The sequence below is a fragment of the Ciconia boyciana genome, chromosome 1 (genome assembly GCF_034638445.1).
Source record: "Ciconia boyciana chromosome 1, ASM3463844v1, whole genome shotgun sequence".
NCBI classification, from domain to species: domain Eukaryota; kingdom Metazoa; phylum Chordata; class Aves; order Ciconiiformes; family Ciconiidae; genus Ciconia; species Ciconia boyciana.
The window spans coordinates 14,344,089-14,363,078 of record NC_132934.1 but is presented as its reverse complement, the minus strand read 5'-3'; the positions used below and the strand labels follow the sequence as shown (position 1 = coordinate 14,363,078).

General features: G+C 42.2%; 2 protein-coding genes across 3 annotated transcripts in view; one reads left to right on the top strand and one right to left on the bottom strand.

The window, feature by feature from the left end:
- The window catches only part of FAM185A (family with sequence similarity 185 member A), a 49,229-nt gene extending 30,971 nt beyond the window's left edge, over window positions 1-18,258 (bottom strand). Inside the window, exons 1-3 of one of the 2 annotated variants that reach the window (XM_072859019.1) lie at window positions 17,629-18,257; window positions 9,163-9,272; window positions 3,243-3,335 (exon numbers count right to left, since the gene is read on the bottom strand). In XM_072859019.1, coding sequence (XP_072715120.1) covers window positions 3,243-3,335; window positions 9,163-9,272; window positions 17,629-18,022 — 597 coding nt within the window. In that variant the 5' untranslated portion in view covers window positions 18,023-18,257. Of the gene's footprint in view, window positions 1-3,242; window positions 3,336-9,162; window positions 9,273-17,628 lie in introns of both variants that reach the window. The other variant, XM_072859029.1, reaches the window with a different exon arrangement.
- Window positions 18,259-18,420: 162 nt separating this feature from the next.
- CCDC146 (coiled-coil domain containing 146) overlaps window positions 18,421-18,990 on the top strand; it is an 82,751-nt gene continuing 82,181 nt past the window's right edge. Inside the window, exon 1 of the mRNA XM_072858880.1 lies at window positions 18,421-18,543. The gene's annotated coding sequence lies outside the window, so the exon portion shown is untranslated. The remainder of the gene's footprint in view (window positions 18,544-18,990) is intronic.

Below are 18,990 nucleotides of genomic sequence, written 5' to 3'. Positions count from 1 at the left end.
AAAACTACCAATACAATGAACATCTGTTTCAGAATAACCCAAATGGGTGGTGGAAGTCAGACTACTCAAGTATAAGACTAAAAAAGTATTCTAGATAGGGAAAGCATTAAAAAAAAAGGACTGCTTTTTACTGAGACTAAATATGTTTTCCACCCCAAATTCTTTAACTTTTATGAATTTTTGGCAGAACATAGATGTTTGGCTCTGCTAAATAAGTGTTACAGAAAAGTCCCCATGGCACAGATTAGCTAATGACTCCCCAGTCAAACAAATTTGATTATTTTTGTCCATTGAACCACCAGGTTTTCTGGAAAAATTCCTTCCCTTGAGAGTAGAGCCTTGGGAGTTGCAGTTACTGAGACTGACCACATGTTCAATTTCCATCAGTTTCTTACCCTTTAAAAGAAAAAGGGTCAGTCTATCTTCATAAATCAGACTGAGAATGTTTTTGCACCTGAACACACTTTCAAGATGAAAACTAACACCTTGCTATGTTTAAATCTGACATTAACAACTCCTTTCCCACATATTCCTCTTCTTGGCCTTCCTTTTTGTGCCATCCTTGCTCAAATATTTTACTAGTATCTTCTCCATTTTCCCCCTTAAAAATACTCTGTTGCTCAAGTGCTTAGTGTCTTTTACCACATCCTTTCCCTCCCCACCTCCAGGAGGGGGCTGGAAATGCTGACAGAGCTATAATTACATAATGATGACTACAACTGATGGAAGAAACATCTCATACAAACACACACAGGAGATGTAAGGCTGACTGATTATTAACAGAAGTGGCCAATTGAGAAAAGAAGTCTCACACTGTCTTTCCAAACTACACAGCAAAGCTTGTTAATGAGAAGTTCAATAACATAAGCCAAAATATTGTTCCATAGCTGTAAATTCCTGTTAAAATTACTCACTTCACTCAAGTTACTACAGCTTTACAATTGTAAGACTGACTTCTAGCAATATTACAGACTATATAAAGAAGCACTTCAACTTAATCTGCATGAATTTTGTTTTATTGTTTCAGAAGAATAGTATGCCTGAAAAAAGTTAAATTTTTAAACAACATTTAAAGACTCAAAGCAAAACAATTATGTCTCACTTTCATGAACTATATTTTCACATAGATATAGATCTAATTATTTTTCTACAATCCACTTGTTTTTATCAACACCAGCAAGATATTAATTGAAATTAACTCCATGGACTGCACTGGTGTAACAAACTAGTTTGGGACAAATGAGTAAGTAGCACAACTCTAGTTTAAAGACCACCACCATGCTAGTATGTTTTGAACAGCATGAATCCACAGCAGTCAAAGCACTTCATAGACTGCACTCAATCTTATTCACTGGTAGAAAGCAAGGATTCTAGTTTTCAGATCCTTCCAACAGAAGCCCTCTGCAGAAAGATGGATGACACATCAAGAAAGCTGTAAGCTACCTCTGCCCTATTCCATGCCCTGTGGCTACTAGTGGCTTAGCATAGGTTCTAACTCCACTAACTAGTAATAGTCCCAAGGGAACTGCCAACCAATTAGCACTGATCCATTTAGTCCAATTGTGCCATCAACAGAGCATGTCACAGTCAGACCTTACCCACACTCTGCTTTATGCTGGGAGGTCTTGCTGGGATGAAATAATGTTCATGAAGAAGTATCAATCATAGAATCATTTAGGTTGGAAAAGACCTTTAAGATCATCAAGTCCAACCATTAACCTGGCACTGCCAAGTCCACCACTAAACCATGTCCCTAAGCACCACATCTACACGCCTTTTAAATACCTCTAGGGATGGTGACTCAACCACTTGCCTGGGCAGCCTGTTCCAAGGCTTGACAACCCTTTCGGTGAAGAAGTTTTGCCTAATATCCAATCTAAACCTCCCCTGGCACAACTTGAGGCCATTTCCTCTTGTCCTATGGCTTGTTACTTAGAAGAGATCAACACCCACCTCGCTACAACCTCCTTTCAGGTAGTTGTAGAGAGCGATAAGGTCTCCCCTGAGCCTCCTTTTCTCCAGGCTAAACCACCCCCAATAACAGTACAGCTACAGCAGCCTCTGGGCTCTTTTGTACATAAAAGGCAGGCTAGCATCCACTACAAAGAAATGCAGGTAATTTAATGTTGACAGTTTCTGGAAAATCCAATGGCAAGTTGCTTAGTTTAGAGCAGGATGTTAAGAACAGCTCACAGCTGGCTCTATGTAAGTGAACATACGATCTCAGAACCCAATCTACAAGGTGTACAACAGTGCCAAATGGCACTTCACAGTAGCAGTTTTAGACTCCTAGAACTTAATAGCTTGGTCTCAATTTATCCTAGGCTAGGGAGAGCTACCTGCACTCTTTCTGATTCTTCCCAGTGCTGCTGGTTTTAAGGGTACCTATTGATTCTGACAGAGTACTGCATGCATCCAAGCTATTTCCAGACTTGGCTTGGCTCCACATGTTCATATAGCAATGCTTCAGATCTAACGAATCCTAATGCAACCAGTTGCATGGGCGTTATGATGCCTAAACATTCAAGTTGAGCCTAAAAACCAGACTGGGTGTGAGAACTGCAGTATTACGTAAGGGAGCCTAGCTCTATATTATTTTAAATAATGGAGAACTGACTACTTATGGCCAGAAACAAAACCAGATTAGAGCAGTATGAGGTTTGTCTCATACTGCCATCTGCTGAAAAAAGCAAGCTACTTCTCTATGGATCTGTCTTCCCATTCATGATTCTCACACTGCATGTCACAACAAGATTACATGTGATTACATTTCCTCAGCTACAAAGAAATACACAAAACTTTCTTCTCTTCTGTTCTTACAACCATATAATGCTGGAAGTGTACAGCATGTACAAATATCAAGCCACTATTCATAAGACACTAAAATAAACTCATGGGCCTATTGTAGAATCCAGGTGCCCAGATATCAGCCAAGTAAAAAGTTTGAGTGTTGTGAGGGTCTACATAACTAAAGCTGATAAGTTGTATCAGCTAGCACAATCTCTGTGCTGATGGAACAATCACATGCTTATCACTGCTCTTTCTATGAAGCCTGTTTACTAATCCAAATCAAGCATAAGATAAGATAGTATAATTAAACAGACAAATGTAAGTTAACTGTGAAATAACAACGAACCAACGAAGATCATTAAATATTCTTCAGCACATTTTCCACAATTTAGTCATTTTGCAACAGACAAGCTGAATAAGCCACTGAAGAGAAAGTTTTACTTCTTACTTACACCCTTCTCTGTTGCACGAATATCTGTATTTCCATAAAGTGTTCCAAGACCAATTACTTTGCCACCATTTGTCCGTATATCAATTTTATGGCTCTGAAAAAAGTTTAAAAATCATATGGTTACGATAATCATGGTTAGAAAACAAATTATCTTGTTTTTCAAGCTGTACCACAATAACCACCTTGGATCAAACTTCCATTTTAGTGTGATGGTTTCTTCTTAAGTGATTGCCAAATGTGCTGTTTATCTCCAGTGGAGTCAAACTCAAAACAAGTCACCTTTCTTTGTAACCAGAAACAGAAGGAAAGAATGATGCTGAGGAACCCTTTATTCTCAATACAGGTGGGTTTTTTTGTTTTGGTTTTGGTTTTTTGTGGTTTTTTTTTTTTTACTAGAAAAACATTCAGGCAGCATATATTAAAATAAGCAGCAGGGAAAGAAAGAGGGAACTTTGCATTTCATTTATACTCCATCCAGAAACCAAGGTATGCATATACCCCGTGCTGCAGCAGATGAGAAACACGAGCTGGCAGTGAGAAATGAACTTGCAAACTGGAGCCTTCCAGTGACTTGATACCTACAGTGTCACAGAAGTCTGTAGGATAATCATATATATATACATATATATACACACACACATACCGCAGAGCTACTTATGCTTGGAGTAATATGTATAGCCATAAACTTCTACGGATGGATACCAGTGCAAACATTAGGCCTGCAAGTAGAACCAGCTCCTACAGTGTTTCACTCCAAACAGTTTCTAATTCAAATTAGGTATTTTGTATACATTTGCATTACAATCTCAAATTTTTCCACAAAGAAACCAGGTTTCAAGAAAAAATTGCTATAGCCCTTATACCTTTCAGCTGCTGCTGCATACAACTGACAAGAAAAGTACAGAAATACACAAAACTTAGTCTCAGAAAGACAAAAAACCCCAGGTCCTGAGAGTAAAAACCAACCATTTGTAAGAAGGGAGAACGGAAAAAGAAAAAAATTAAAAATCAGATTTAAATAATCTAACTGTATTCATAAGCTGCAACTTCAACAAATCTGACTTTAAGAAGCCTATGGATCTCAACAGCAAAGCTCTTTTGCTTAAGTTCACTAGCGTGAATGTTGGAATAACATAGAATTAAAAAAATATTCAGCATTTTTTATACTTAATGCCGAATAAACTTCACACACACACATCCTTCATTTTCCCATACCACCACCTCCATTTTCAGATATATTAGTTTCTGTTGAAAAGGGTATTATTCCTGTAGATGGTATTTAATTTAGGACACCATCCATTAAATTTGACAAACAAGCATATCAGAAATATTCAAGATATTTATATTATTAAACACCTGTTTGGATAAGCCATAATAAATTGCATTAACTAGATCTAATCAGATAGCAACAAGATTAAGGACTTTCAAAAAAATATATGAAATAGTTTCCAATATGGAAAACATGGACTTACACTGCTCCGACACATTTCTGATGAAACACCAGGAACCAAGAGTTTCATGGGGTTTCATAAGACAGGAAGAACTCTAGAACAGTGTTTCTTAATCTTTGTGTTCCTAAGTCTTGCTTTCTCCTCTTTATTTAAGAGGCTTCCCCACAGTAAAATGCAACGCCCCTAACTTCAGACTACAGTAGTGCTTCAGACCTTTTAAAGGCTGTAAATAATTGGGCTGTTCAGTTAAGCTTCTATACAAATGTAATAGATGATTCTCTCCACATACAGTAAGCAGGATAAAGTTAAATTAGATGCTTCAGCCAGACATCGCGGTTCCTTTGAGGCAGTTACATTAGGCACATTATCAGAATAATGGTTAAAGAGCAAATCCTCCAAGCATGTAACTTGAGGAAAATATGGGAACTCGTAAGATTAGAAGAATTAATGTATAGCAAGGACTTACCAGTATGGCCACTGATAGTTAAGTAAAACAAAACCACGACATACACACTTATTTCCTCTTTTTTTTTTTTAACTCTATCATTTTGGGGATAGAAAAGGCTTTGCTAAGAGACAGGTCCCTCAACTTTTTTCCCCAGAATTATTAGACCATCCCTATCCTCTTAAAAAAAAAGCAAAAAAACCCCAAAAAAACCCCAGGCTTTCAGAGATGGGTATCAACAGAGACAACCTAAAAGACAGCAGGATTTCCTGAGAGACGAAGCAAGTTATAATGGTCAAGTCGCTTTTTCATTAAAAGGGGATATTCTACCAGCTGAAAGTAAGAAGCACTGATTTGTCATAGGGCTTCTCCTAGCAAGGGAGAAAGGTTTAAGTAAGGAAAAGGCAAAAGGCTGTCAAGGCCATGACAGATGTTAAAAGAAAAACAGAAAAATGTGTTCACTTTGAAGAAAGGAAGGACAGTGGTGCAGGACTTTAACAAATCAGGCTCAGACATGGCATATGGTGAGGAAACATGGCAGGTCTTCCACCGATCGTGCACAAGACACTTGGAAATTCTTGTTATCTCTGGCACAATCAAGGAGTCAGAAGTAATCATTGAACATAGAAATAAAATTAAAGGGTCTCCTTGGTCCCACTGTCATTAAGCTGATGGACTACAATAAGAAGCAGGAGAAAAAAATTTAAAAAGAAGAAGCACTGCTTTCTCAATAAAGAATTTGGGAATAATTTATACTCTGAAGAAGATCTAGAAGTCATAACTGTATTTTGGAATTACTGCTACTATCAGTTGACCTAGAGACTTGGAAGGGATAGGGTGAACTGGGCTTTAGCCAATTACAAAACCACCACCAACAAAAAAACCCACCTCAAGAAAACAACCCTGAACAAATTTCACTGGCTGGATAATGCCTACCACACCAAGAGTACCAGTCAAAATCCATTAAAAAAAACCTCATACAGAATACTCATCTCTTCTGTTCAATCACTAGTATGCATGATTAAGGAAAGTAGATGTGAAATTTCTAAGTCTTCTGTAAAGACACCATACAGTATACCAAAAATCAGCAAGTTTTTTGAATTACAAGTTATACAAACAACTTCTTGCAGTCTGTGGCAAGTTAAGAGAATTAGCAATTGTGAAGCTGTTTGCTGGTGCTCTTGAATAATCCCCACATGACCAGATTTTTTTATTTAAAGTCACTGATCAACAATCTTTTGCTCTCCATTGTAAAGAAAGGGTCTCCTGCTGTCCTGGTTTCAGCTGAGATAGAGTTAATTTTCTTTATAGTGGCTGGTATGGGGCTATGTTTTGGATTTGTGCTGAAAACAGTGTTGATAATACAGAGATGTTTTAGTTGTTGCTGCACTGGTCAAGGACTTTTCAGCTTCCCGTGCTCTGCCAGGTGCAGAAGAAGCTGGGAGGGGACACAGCCAGGACAGTTGATCCAAACTGACCAAAGGGCTATTCCATACCATATGATGTCATGCTCAGTATATAAAGCTGGGGAAGAAGGAAGGGGGGGACATTAAGAGTGATGGCGTTTGTCTTCCCAAGTAACCATTATGCGTGACGGAGCCCTGCTTTCCTGGAGATGGCTGAATACCTGTCTGCCCATGGGAAATAGTGAAGGAATTCCTTGCTTTGCTTTGCTTGTGTGCGTGGCTTTTGCTTTACCTATTAAACTGTCTTTATCTCAACCAACGAATTCTCTCACTTTTGCTCTTCTGATTCTCTCCCCCATCCCACCAGGGGGGAGTGAGCGAGCAGCTGCGTGGTGCTTAGCTGCCGGCTGGGGCTAAACCACGACACCTGCTCAGCTAGTCAATGAGGTTTGTGGACAGCATGACAGTGAAGCAACATTAAACAGCTCTTTAATCCATCCACGGGAGGGCAGTATCACTTCAGTTTGCTCAGTAAAGCACATTCCCCAAAGGGGAATCTGCTCTTGTGCTGCACTACAGAATCTAGTCTAAGATTTTCAGTAGCTTTGAAAAAAACTAAAAGGTTAATAATTTTGCTTCTCACTAATAATTCTGCTTCTCTGCTAATACAGAGTATAATTCCTGAACCTATATTAGAAAAATTGAGTTACAGTTGCCTTACTAGAACTACAGGACTTCTTAAAAACATTAGACTAAAAACTGATTGTACAGCTAAGAGATACTATAATTGAACAACTGTTTGCTCTTGCAAACACCTACGTCATTGGTAATTTTAATTCAAAACCTTCATCTCACTACTTCAGAGTCAACAAAACCAAGTGTGGTAACATATCGTCTCTAGTACTGTATGTTGAAGCCGTCACAGTAATCAGAACAAAGACAACCAATCACCACTCACAACCCAAAAGAATACTTCGGGTAACTGTTTTGGTTAAAAAAAGCCAAAGCCTTATAATCTACCAAAGCTTTGTTTTAACAAGAGTTTCAGTTGAAATCTGAAAGTATCTTTCTTGATACTTTAAATGCCTTCTGGGACAAGGCCATTCCTCTCAGCTGAGGCTTAAGGGAGCAAAGAAGCTTCCTGTGGCTGCCACTGTAGTAGACACATCGCGGTGCATGCACAGGGGAAGAATCATCTTTTACACTTGTAGTTTTCCTGACATTTTGGTCAATCAAGCAAGGCTCAGGGTTCACAGAGGAAAAAAGCAACAACAAGCTTCTCTAAACTGTAATGAGGCTGTGGAGGAGTTGGTCTCAGAAACCCTAAACTGGTGACTTTGCAGCCTCCTTTTCAGTTCATTACAGAGTATTGTTTCATTGCTACTTGAAGGCTCAAGGAAAATAGAACTGACTTTTTCCTTTTTAAAAATTCAACATTTTTCACATCTCAGATTGTATATGAGAAAAGATGCCCACAAAATTAGTTAGTTGTCTTTCCTCAAAATCCTTTTTCCATAACATCACAAAAAATTCTTGACAATTGCAATGGCATGCTATGATTACTGTCACTATTGCTGGCCAAAACTACCTTGTTTTCTCATATTATGTAGTTTGTCATGTACTGCCATTTGCTGTTATTATTATATAGCAGTCATTTTTAACCAAAGCTTTAGACAGCAGTGACACATAGTACTGTTAACTTTTTGTTAGATTTTAGTTACCTTTTTAAGAGTAATATGGTCAATTACACAGAATCTGGAAGATACAAGTTGTCTGTAGTTCACTGAATATGGAGTAAACCTAGCTCTGTTGTATATTACATTTCCCCTTAAGTTCAGTTTCCTGTATGCGTGCTATAAAATCATCTCTTACCATGGTAGAGAAAAAAATTGAAAGATTTTTTCATATCTCAAAAATACTTAAACTTAGGAATTACCATATTTGAAAAGCCCTTCTTTTGAATTTATACCAATTCCTGCAGGTACAATCCCAATTATTCGAGTGAACTTGATTCCAAACAGCACCTAAGTCAGATATACTTTGATTATTTCTACAAAAGCCCATGTCAGCAAACCTGAAGTCTTTAGACTGAAAAAACAATCTCACGACCATGATGTATACAGTATTTATCAGATATATTTCAGTCAGGTATTTTAGACATGTAATGTGTAACTTATGATTGAAAATTAACCTAAAGAGTTTGTCAATAGCACTGATATATCAGAATTATAAAAAAAACACAGAAAAGAAAAAATAAGCACCACACTGCAAAGTCCTGACTGAACAAGCATAACTATTAATCTACTAGGCAGGAAATCCCAGCCTGTCTTTTTTTTTTTTGAGGGGTAGGGAGGGCAGATATCAGGCTCACTGCTGTCACTGTTTCTGCTGGCTTTGGCTCTCAAAGGTACCTGGACTTCTGACTCCACATTATTTAGTATTATTGACTTTGTGTCGTAATTGTATGCAATAAATAAAGGTGAGGTGCTACACACATAGTAACACTTAGAAATATCAGAGTACTTCTCATCTCCAGAACTGGTATTTAAGTTTTTATACTATATTCCACCACACAATCCCTTTTAAAACACTGATGGAGTGGGGGAGGGTTATTTGTACCTTTATTGACTGCAAGACACTAGTCCCCTTCTCCGTTTCTATTTTGCAGTTATCACATTCTATTTTCTGAATCTTCACGCAGCCAGTCCCTGATGTTTTGATATCCAAATCTAGAATTAAAAGAGTTTTGTTAGCAACAGAATGAGAAGAGTTAGATCTGTTTAACATAGATGACATACCTGATCATTTTATATAGTAACTACATATATAGTAGGGGAAAAAAAGCAGCTTCTTTGTTACTAAAGAACCTTCTTGAAAAGTTTGGCCACATACTTTCAACTGCATGACTAGTCACTAACCACAGTTGACACTGAGAATTTTGTAAGCCTGTGTACGTATAGCCATTCAGCTTCAAGAGAGAACATTAAGAGGCAGCAGAGTGCCTGTAATCTCTGGCAAGGAATCAGCAGGGTGTGGTCCTTTAGTGAAGTTTTCTTTTTTTTTAACCCACTCCCAAACTCCACCTCCATCTCGTAGCTACTCTAGTCACCAACTCTATTAGCAATTCTACTGAGACATTTGGGTACCCTGATGTATGTTTTGGGGTGGGAAGGTTGGCAGGTTATTTGAGGCCAGAAGTAGAGTATTAAGATTCAACAGCACAAATAGATAGATCTTGCTTAGACCTATGCTGCTTCAACTAGCAAGCAGCATAACACAAAAACAGGTATAGAAGAGTTTGCATGCATCATTCTTCCCTAGCCTTCTGGAAGACCTGACTGACCCCCCTGGCATGAAGAAGCATGTTTGCCTCTAGTCTGAATCACCTCACCTTATTACTGTTCACAAAATCGTATAGGTTGGAAAAGACCTTTAAGATCATCGAGTCCAACCGTAAACCTAACACTACCAAGACCACCACTACACCATGTCCCTAAGCACCTCATCCAAACGGCTTTTAAATACCTCCAGGGATGGCGACTCCACCACTTCCCTGGGCAGCCTGTTCCAATGCTTGACAACCCTTTCAGTGAAGTAAAACTTCCTAATATCTAGTCTAAACCTCCCCCGGCACAACTTGAGGCCATTTCCTCTTGTCCTAGCACTTGTTACCTGGGAGAAGAGACCGACCCCCACCTCTCTACAACCTCCTTTCAGGTAGTTGTAGAGAGCAATAAGGTCTCCCCTCAGCCTCCTTTTCTCCAGGCTAAACAACCCCAGTTCCCTCAGCCGCTCCTCAGAACATTTGTGCTCTAGACCCTTCACCAGCTTCATTGCCCTTCTCTGGACACGCTCCAGCACCTCAATGTCTCTCTTGTAGTGGGGGGCCCAAAAGCGAACACAGTATCCGAGGTGCGGCCTCACCAGTGCTGAGTACAGGGGCACGATCACTTCCCTAGTCCTGCTGGCCACACTATTTTCGATACAAGCCAGGATGCCATTGGCTTTCTTGGCCACCTGGGCACACTGCTGGCTCATATTCAGGTGGCTGTCAACCAGCACCCCCAGGTCCTTTTCTGCCTGGCAGCTTTCCAGCCACTCTTCCCCAAGCCTGTAGCATTGCATGGGGTTGCTGTGGCCCAAGTGCAGGAAAGTTCATAGGCTCCCACAAAGAAGAGTTACTAGGTCTTGTAGATAACTCTGTTATCAAGGGAATAATTTATGGGCTCATAGTGCTTCATGCAGGAGCAGCAAAAGCATTTTTCTGACACTTGAGCTCACCCATGAGTTTAAGGAACCGGGAAGAAGTGTGGGAATGTGCAGTCTGGGGATTCTGACTATATTAATAATCATTTATATTAATGACCACTGTAATGACTGGCAAAAGGTAAAGGCAGGAGAGGAAAAAAGTGGGTTTATCCTTCTAAGGATAAAAGGCAGAAAGAAGAAAAAGAAAAATTGAACAGGAGCCAGAAGTGTTTGCTGCAAATCACATAACTGAAGGACTAAGAAAGATAGTGACCCTACTACTCTCTAAAGAAAAGGAGGTATCTGGGAAAGAAATCTTCATTTAAGCACCTGTGAAAGTCTTTCTTTCACCTTCACTATCTGTTAAGGTGACCAGAAATATGCAAAGAAGAATCAGAGTATGTATAAGCAGCTCTGCCCCAACGAGATTCCCCAAGACAGACCTGTGACACAGCAGAGGCTGAAGATCAATACTGTCACACTACTGCTCAGGACAGATGCTGGAATCGCGACAACAGTAGCTTGCAGACCATGAAGATGAGAGACTGAAAGCTCCAGTTAACAACGAAGAGAAGTTTTGCCACCTGACAAACCTGGACAATCCAAGAGGCAGAGGTAAAAGATGTTACAACTTTGCTCCAAGAGTGCTACCTTATTGCCACAGTAAACTAAGAGGTTAAATTTAGTGAAGGATGCAGACTGTGTTTGCAGGTAACAATTCCCTAAGAAAGAGGGCTAGAAGAGGTGGACTGGATAAGCAGGTTTTCCAGAAAGCTGTTTTATTTGCAGATATTATTTTCTTAGCCTCTTCACGGAAGACTTCCAAGAAAGAGATACTGTGACCAAGTTTTTAATCAAACTACATGTTTCTCAAATTTAAGTAAATTCTAAGATAGGCTTTGAGGCATGTAAAAGCACAAAACCTGGCAAATTGGACTGGTGACTATCATCAGAGGCTCGGTAAAGCCTAGACAGTTTCACCAGACTGAAAATATCTGAGTAGTATCTGAGCTACTTCAATTTGATTGATGCTGACCTACAGGTTCTGAAGTTGAGACAAAACTTTTCCATAAGGTTTTACTTTTCAGGGAGCAGTTGGATTGGTTAAACACAGTTCCCAGAGAGACACAAACAGAGGCACTCTCCAAACGTCAGCGCTTGAAACAGTATGTCCCTGCACAGCACAAACCTGGAGAGTTCAAAAAGAAAGCAGTATTATTCTTGAAATACAACCTGTCTTGCTCAAAACTGCTCAATTCACCCACTGGAAAACTGCACGGTCTATGGGAGGATCTACGTCAAAAACTTTTGCTATTTTGCTTTGCGAGAAGAGGGAGGTCCAAAAGGCAGTTTGTTTGTGCAAATCTTTGAATTCAATCAGCTTGATACTCTCTTGCCCTTATTGCTTCTGTCAAAAGGGGTGAGGAAAAGGCTTAAGAGCAGTCAGTTTAGCCATGATACCAACTTAAGACTTTTATAAGAATAAGGTTAATAAAAACTTCTGATCCTGCAGGGTATATTATGGCCATCATTTGAAAGGCAGATTAGTAGTGTAATCCTAGCTGTATCAAAGATGAGTGCCAAAAGAGGACACAGAAGTCTGGGGATTCATGAGCATGAATCAGCAGGGATTCCTGTTAAGAAACAGCAGGGATTCCTGGAAATATACTTCATGCCTTGATCCTCTGCAGAGTCACAGCACTTTGCTAGCCTTGATATAGTAAAAATTAGTGGACAAGGAATGGAGCTCCTCTGTCTCACAAACAGGCTTCCTGGAGCAAGGATAAATGACTCCCCAAAGAGGCAGGCTAAAAGCTGGATAATATTGCTAACAAAATCTCAACAAGCAAGAAGGAACAGGATACAATCTGTTTCAGTGCCAAAGCTCCAAAAATAGCTAGTTTGATTCCTCGTTAGCAAAGATGTGGGCTGAAGCCAACTTCAGCCACACAAACCTTGAAGAATGCCTGAAGATCTTTGATGTGCAAAGGACTTGTATTGGAAATAAAGGTACATAGAGAAAAAAATAACTTTGGTATCAGAATGTAGGCAGGGGTACCCCAGAAATACCACCTTAAGCTATAATATTTGAAATAGACTGGAAAATTACTTCTTTTAAAGTGACTCAGCAGCCCTGGACTACTAGAAGTAGTTCATGATGATCCACTCTTCTGCTCATAGAGGAAGCTTACCAGTAAATGAGCATGCATGTAAAATAATTCAGTCCAGAAAAAACTATTTATTGAGGGCATCAGATTAAAGTATTTGCCACTCTGAGGCTGTAAGTCTGCCATACTTAGGAGTAGACGCTGATGATCTTTTTTCCAACTCATTAATATGCCAAGACTTCCGAAAAATACGCTGTTGAAAACATTCACATTTGCTTTCCACTAATGTTTCCGAAAAACAAAAAGCAGAAGCAAGCAGTCCCATCTCCCTTCAAGTAAGGAGAAAAATTGTTTAAGTGATACCATAAAATTATGATTTTGGTAATTCACAGAAACATTCAAGACCCACACGTTCATTTAGTTTGCTTAGTTAGTTCCACAAGAATCTACAGTATTTAGCCAAAAAGCTAAGTGATCTCATGGACTTAAATAAGACTAATGTGGAAGAGTTAAGTTTTCCAAAGGAGAGAACTGATAATAAAAAAGAAAAAAAAATTTAAAAAACCCATACTGGCTTACAAGTGGGCCTAGACCAGGAGTGCTTGATCCTGTGCCAGAGGGGATAGAGCTTTGGTATTCTGCTCTGTGAAGCCTGGCCACCACTTCACTCATGGTTCTCCTCCTTGACTTTGGTATAGAAGCCTCTGTTCTCTTCACCAGGGTATAATATGCAAAAAGCATTGGAACAGTTTGCCAAAGGAGGTTGCATAGTCTTCATTCTTGAACATTTTCAAAACCAGACTGGATAAAGCCCTGAGCAGCCTCCTCTGACCTTGGAGTTGACCCTGCTTTGAGCAGGAGGTTGAACTAGAAACCTTCTGAAGTCCCCTCCAACCCAAATTATCCTATGATTCTAATACAATATGTATGTACTAAAGCAAAATATAAAAACCACATGGTAAGACAGGACAGATGATTCTCAAATTCTGGTTATGCAAGACCTCAGTTGGGTTTACTTCTGAGTACTCAGTCAATGTACAGTAACCAGAAATCAAAGAGCTGGTTACAGGTTTAATTAGCACATGCAGTTCAGGATGCCAAGACATAGGGTTCTCTTTCTGCATTGAGCAGACTCCGAACCTAACAGCCATGTGCCTATGCTGTCCCTGGAATAAATAACTAAGATATACATGTGACCTGAAGAAAAATAAATAAGCTAGATTAAAAAGAAATTCATTGACATCTATAATCTATGGAGGTTAAATGTATCAGAGAGGATTATCAGATTGTGTATGATATTGCATACACAGCATAAAACTAGACACTAAGACAGAAATAGAGGACCCTTTAGTACTTGCCCTACTAGACTGCTTACAAGTTGCCTTTGGTTTAAAATGCATACTTAAGTTCATCATCTAGCATCTTCTGCACATGCTCTTCAAGGTCTAAGGAGTTTTAGCTAATTTAGAGCTTCCTAGATAAACTCCAGCCTAATCGCAAAAGCTGTTATGAAATGCCACAACTTCCAAAACCAAGAAAGAAGCTAGAACACTGTAAAGACATTAACATTAACTTAATTTCCTACAGCTAAGTGACAGAAAGATAGCTCAGATAAAACAGTCTAAACAGAACAGAGTTGACATCCTCCTCATGCATTCAAGGAAGGCCAGAGAAAAGCCAAAGTGCTTGCAGAGCAACAACAGTTTCCTTCTGGTTTGAGATGTGTTTTTACAAGGGATCTTTTGCTTATGCAATGATGTTTAGTGGATAATTCTTTCCTAAATAAAAAAAAAGATCAAGGAAAATAAGTCCTTTTCCTAAACAGAGAAAAGGACCCAAGCACAAACTACTAGTCAGAGAACCCAAAAACCAACCCAGAGCTGAAAGGTCACTTAAAGCAGAACCTCACTGGCAAGCAGCAATTCTACTTCACTGAGTACAAAAAAAAATTATGTTTACGAAATATCTCTCTGGATATGCCTGGATAACAGATTGAACAGTCAATTCTAACTTCATGCTAATTATGGGGCGATAAACAGCAACTAGTGGAAGGGGATTATAATCCACAGACTGTCCAGGGAACCTGAATTGCATGAGCCTACCACAAACCCAAGTGGAACAGCTCAGAAACCTTCAAACTAATAAAAGCTATTTCAAGAAGGAAGACTGTAAGACAGTCTGCAGAGTTGGTTGACATTCAGAATATAGTAAGAATCTCAAAGACAGGACAAAAGCTAAATGATTTTTTTTCCCCCATCAATCAGGATTCATTGAGACCTTTAGCAAGGTTCCCCACACTGAAACTCTTTATGAAGGCTGAGATTCTCCAGATATTAATATAATTAATTCTACCTCCTGAGAGTAACCAAGTCTAGAGTAACACATAATAGTCACTCAGAGATCCTGGAGAAACTGAAGTATTAAATTACTAACAGCTACAGTAACCAGACACACCTGGTACCAGAGAAATGAACGGTAATAAATGGGACACTGGGTTTCGCTTTGATTGTCTGTAATCCTGGGATGGACTCTGTGAATGTACTACAGACAAGCCAAGGTAATCTTTGCATTTGCCAAGCAAGGCGGGGGGGGAGCTGTAAAAATGTAACTGATAATTCTTAGGGAAGAGTCAAAACTACAAAAGTCTCTTGGAGAAGACAGTCCTGCTACAGTTAAGTGAAAGAGTCAATGAATATATAGGTAACAGCTGATCTGTTTAAGAGAATGAACTTGGATTTTCAGATGTCTTTGACAATATCCTTAGCCCTATATTGTCTTTTAGCTATAAACTATGCATCATCTTCAACACTACATGAATTTGGAAATCAGCACAAATACCAAGGTTAAAAAGTTTCATCAATGACACTGAATTATTCAGGCTAGTTAAAAACTCACTGACAAATTGCAGAATGATCTTGAAATACCACATACTCAAATGATAAAATAGCAGGAAATTGAATGGATGGTATGCCTTGTGGGACTCTTTGCCAAGAGGCATGGAGTTTGCCAGAAAGCTCTCTCCCTGAAACTGTTTACACGTGTAAGTGGACACTTGGAAGAGAGACCCACTGAGTGGCTGAGCTGTTGTCGGGCTCAGAAAATCCCAAGCTGAAAACAGTTGACAGCTAAGAGAACACTTAGATGAAATAACATTTATGTTTATCCTGTTCTTACTCTTCCCTGAGCATCTGTTTATGACTACTGCTAGAGACAGGACAGTGGGCTAGCTGGACCCATGGTACAAATCAGTACAGCCATTCTAATACAGACAAAGTAAAGCACACTGAGGGCAGTGAGGGGGAGAAGCCCCTGGTTTTATTTACACAATGTTTGTCTCTCTATTAGTTGTTAGGAAACAAAAGAGACTGTAAGTTTTGGTAAACATATCTAAGAAACACCCTTTCAGTTATCAACAGTGTTAAAAAAAAAGTAAATTATAGGGATGAGTAAGACTAGAAAATGAAAGAGAATGCTGCTATGATAAATCCATAGCACTTCTCCATTTTGAGTGATATACAGTTCAGGTCCTTCTAAATGAAAACAAGAAAAAACACAACAAAAAACCAACATAGCAGAATTCAAGATATAGGAAAAAAAAGTAAGATAAGACAAATGGTACAGAATGTCTTTGCTGTAAGGGTTTGGAAAAGTGGTAACCAAGAGAGCGTAACACCATGCTCTACAAAAATCATATATGACATGTATGAAGCGTAAGTAGAACAAGATTATTCACTATTTCTCATACCACAACTGCAGCAGAGCATCAAATGAAATAAAGCAGCAGTCTTGAACAACCACTTGAAGCAAACCAAAGGACTGGGTTTTTATACACTGAAAAGTTTTTACAGCATGTTGAAACTTATTCTGCACTGTATAGGCAATTGCACAAATCCATAGGAAAAAACCCACATCAATGACTAAACACAAATCTCTCTGGGTCAAGTACTCCCTAAACCTCAGCTCACTGAAGGGAATTATCCTAGCAAGCTTGCCCTTTTTCTTCCCTAAACTTAGAGTCACTGTCAGTATTCCAGTCCAGCACAGATGTTTATTGGTTTCAGCCACTACAGCTGCTCTCCCAAGTTGTCTGTAGGTTCTGTACCAGAAACCCTGCACAGATTTTTCCCTTGTGCCCAAAAAGATAATGCAAGACTTATACTAGACAAGGGAGCCCTTCTTGGCATTTCATCTGTAGCGTTACTTCCAGACTTTTTTGATCCCTGTCGATGGCCACTCAGCATAACAACCACTGATGGAGCTGGTAGGTCCAACAACTCTACTGGGGCCAACCCTTGAACTGCAGGTGGACTGTTGTCTCCCAACTGAGCTGCAGTTTCGGCTTCTCTGGAACACCAGCTGTCAGAGCATAAATAAAAGTGTTCATTGCAACTACTACTTAATAGCACAAGTTTCAGCATTAACTGACAAAAAGGCCAACAAGAAATCACGTATCCAAACACCTACGAAGTCAGGAAACAGAAAAAAATAGGACGTTTGAACCTCCTTAATTAGAGGGGGCATGACACCGTTTCCGAATACCCGCTGCCAACAGCGCTTCCAGCCGCAGCCGCGCCAGCAGTCCCGCCAGCAGTCCCCGGCGAGCCCCACCTGAGGGAGCGATCCCGCCTCCCCTCGGGCTCCATGTGCCGGAAGAAGAGGGCTGGCAGCCGGGCGTGCGGCCGCCTCTCCGGCCGAGGGCGCGCGGGGACCCCGCCCGCGCTTCACCCACCGAACTTCACGGGCGTCCTGACGTCCACGGCGGCCTTGCTGTCCACGCCGTCCGCGACGATCGCCATCTGCCCCAGCGCCTCGTCGTACTCCACCCGGACGCGGTCCTGCTCCCTGCCGCGGGGCGGGGGGCTGCCGCCGGCGCCGCTGACGGCCACCAGCACGCGGTCCGCGCCCGGGTAGCGCTGCGGGTCCAGCGGGCGCACGCTCACCTGGCAGGGCAGCCGCACCCGCAGCCGCCCCCGCGGGCCGACCGCCAGCGCCCATTCCTGAAGGGGCTTACGGCCGCCGGCCTCGGCGGAGCCGCTACAGCCGCGGCGGGGGACGGGCGGCCCCCACCACCCGCCCGCCGCCCGCACCGCCAGAGTTCCCCAGCGCGGGGGCAGCGCCCTCATGCCGCCCGGCGGGGCCGCCGGCCCCGGGAGCCGCGGCGGAAGCCCCCTGAGGCGGGACGGGACGGGACAGGGAGCCGCTCCTCGCGCTGGACGGCCGTTACCCTGCCGTTACCCCGCCCTTGCCCCGCCAGGCCACGTGACGCGGCTGCCCGCGGGGAGAGGCACCGGGGCGGCGGGTAAACAGGCGGCGGCCGCTGGCGCGCGCCCCGGGAGCGACAGGCGCCAGCCCCGCCCCCTCGCCGAGGAGGCTCCTGGGAGTCGTGGTTCGCCAGCACGCGGAAGGAACTACCATCGCCCGAAAAGGGACGAGCCCGGCCGTTCCCATCGGCCTATCAGCGAAAGGGGAAGGCGGAGCATTCCAGCGGTCTGCTTCTATTGGGCAGCGGGGCGGGATACTAGAGCCAATCAGAAGCGAGGGTGCGGGCCGAGGGCGGTTGAGGTAGGCCGAAGGAGGCCCGCCGGCGTCGCCATAGGAACGGGGGACGCCGCTCGGCGAGGCGGGGCCGGCCGCGGCCGCGCAGGTAGGGCCCTGTGGCGGGCCGGGCACCGGCGGCTGCGCGGCCTGGAGGGACTTGCGGCGGCCGGGGGCGGGGGAGGCACAACCGCGGCTCCAACGTAGAGGCGGGCAGCGAGTGCAGCGGCGCCGGGCCTCGGGACCGCCTCAGTCCTGCTTGAGGAGTCCCGGGTGGGCCGGGGCCCACCCTCCCCGCCGGTGTCCCTGGGTGCCGGAAGTCTTCCCCCCGCGTGGGGCCCAGGGCGGTGCCGTCTCGTGCGTGAGAAAACGAGGTACCTCAGGGCGTGAGGGCCTTCTCCGTGGTCCCTTGGGCTGATCGTGGTGGAGCCAAGCGTTAGTTTCCGATGGAAGAGCCGTGCTGGTTGGGTTTCAGCCTGCTCAGCTCCCTGATGCAGCAGCCTCTGCAGCCGCAGGATTTAACACCTGCAAGGAGGAGGCAGGGGAAAAGAGAGCA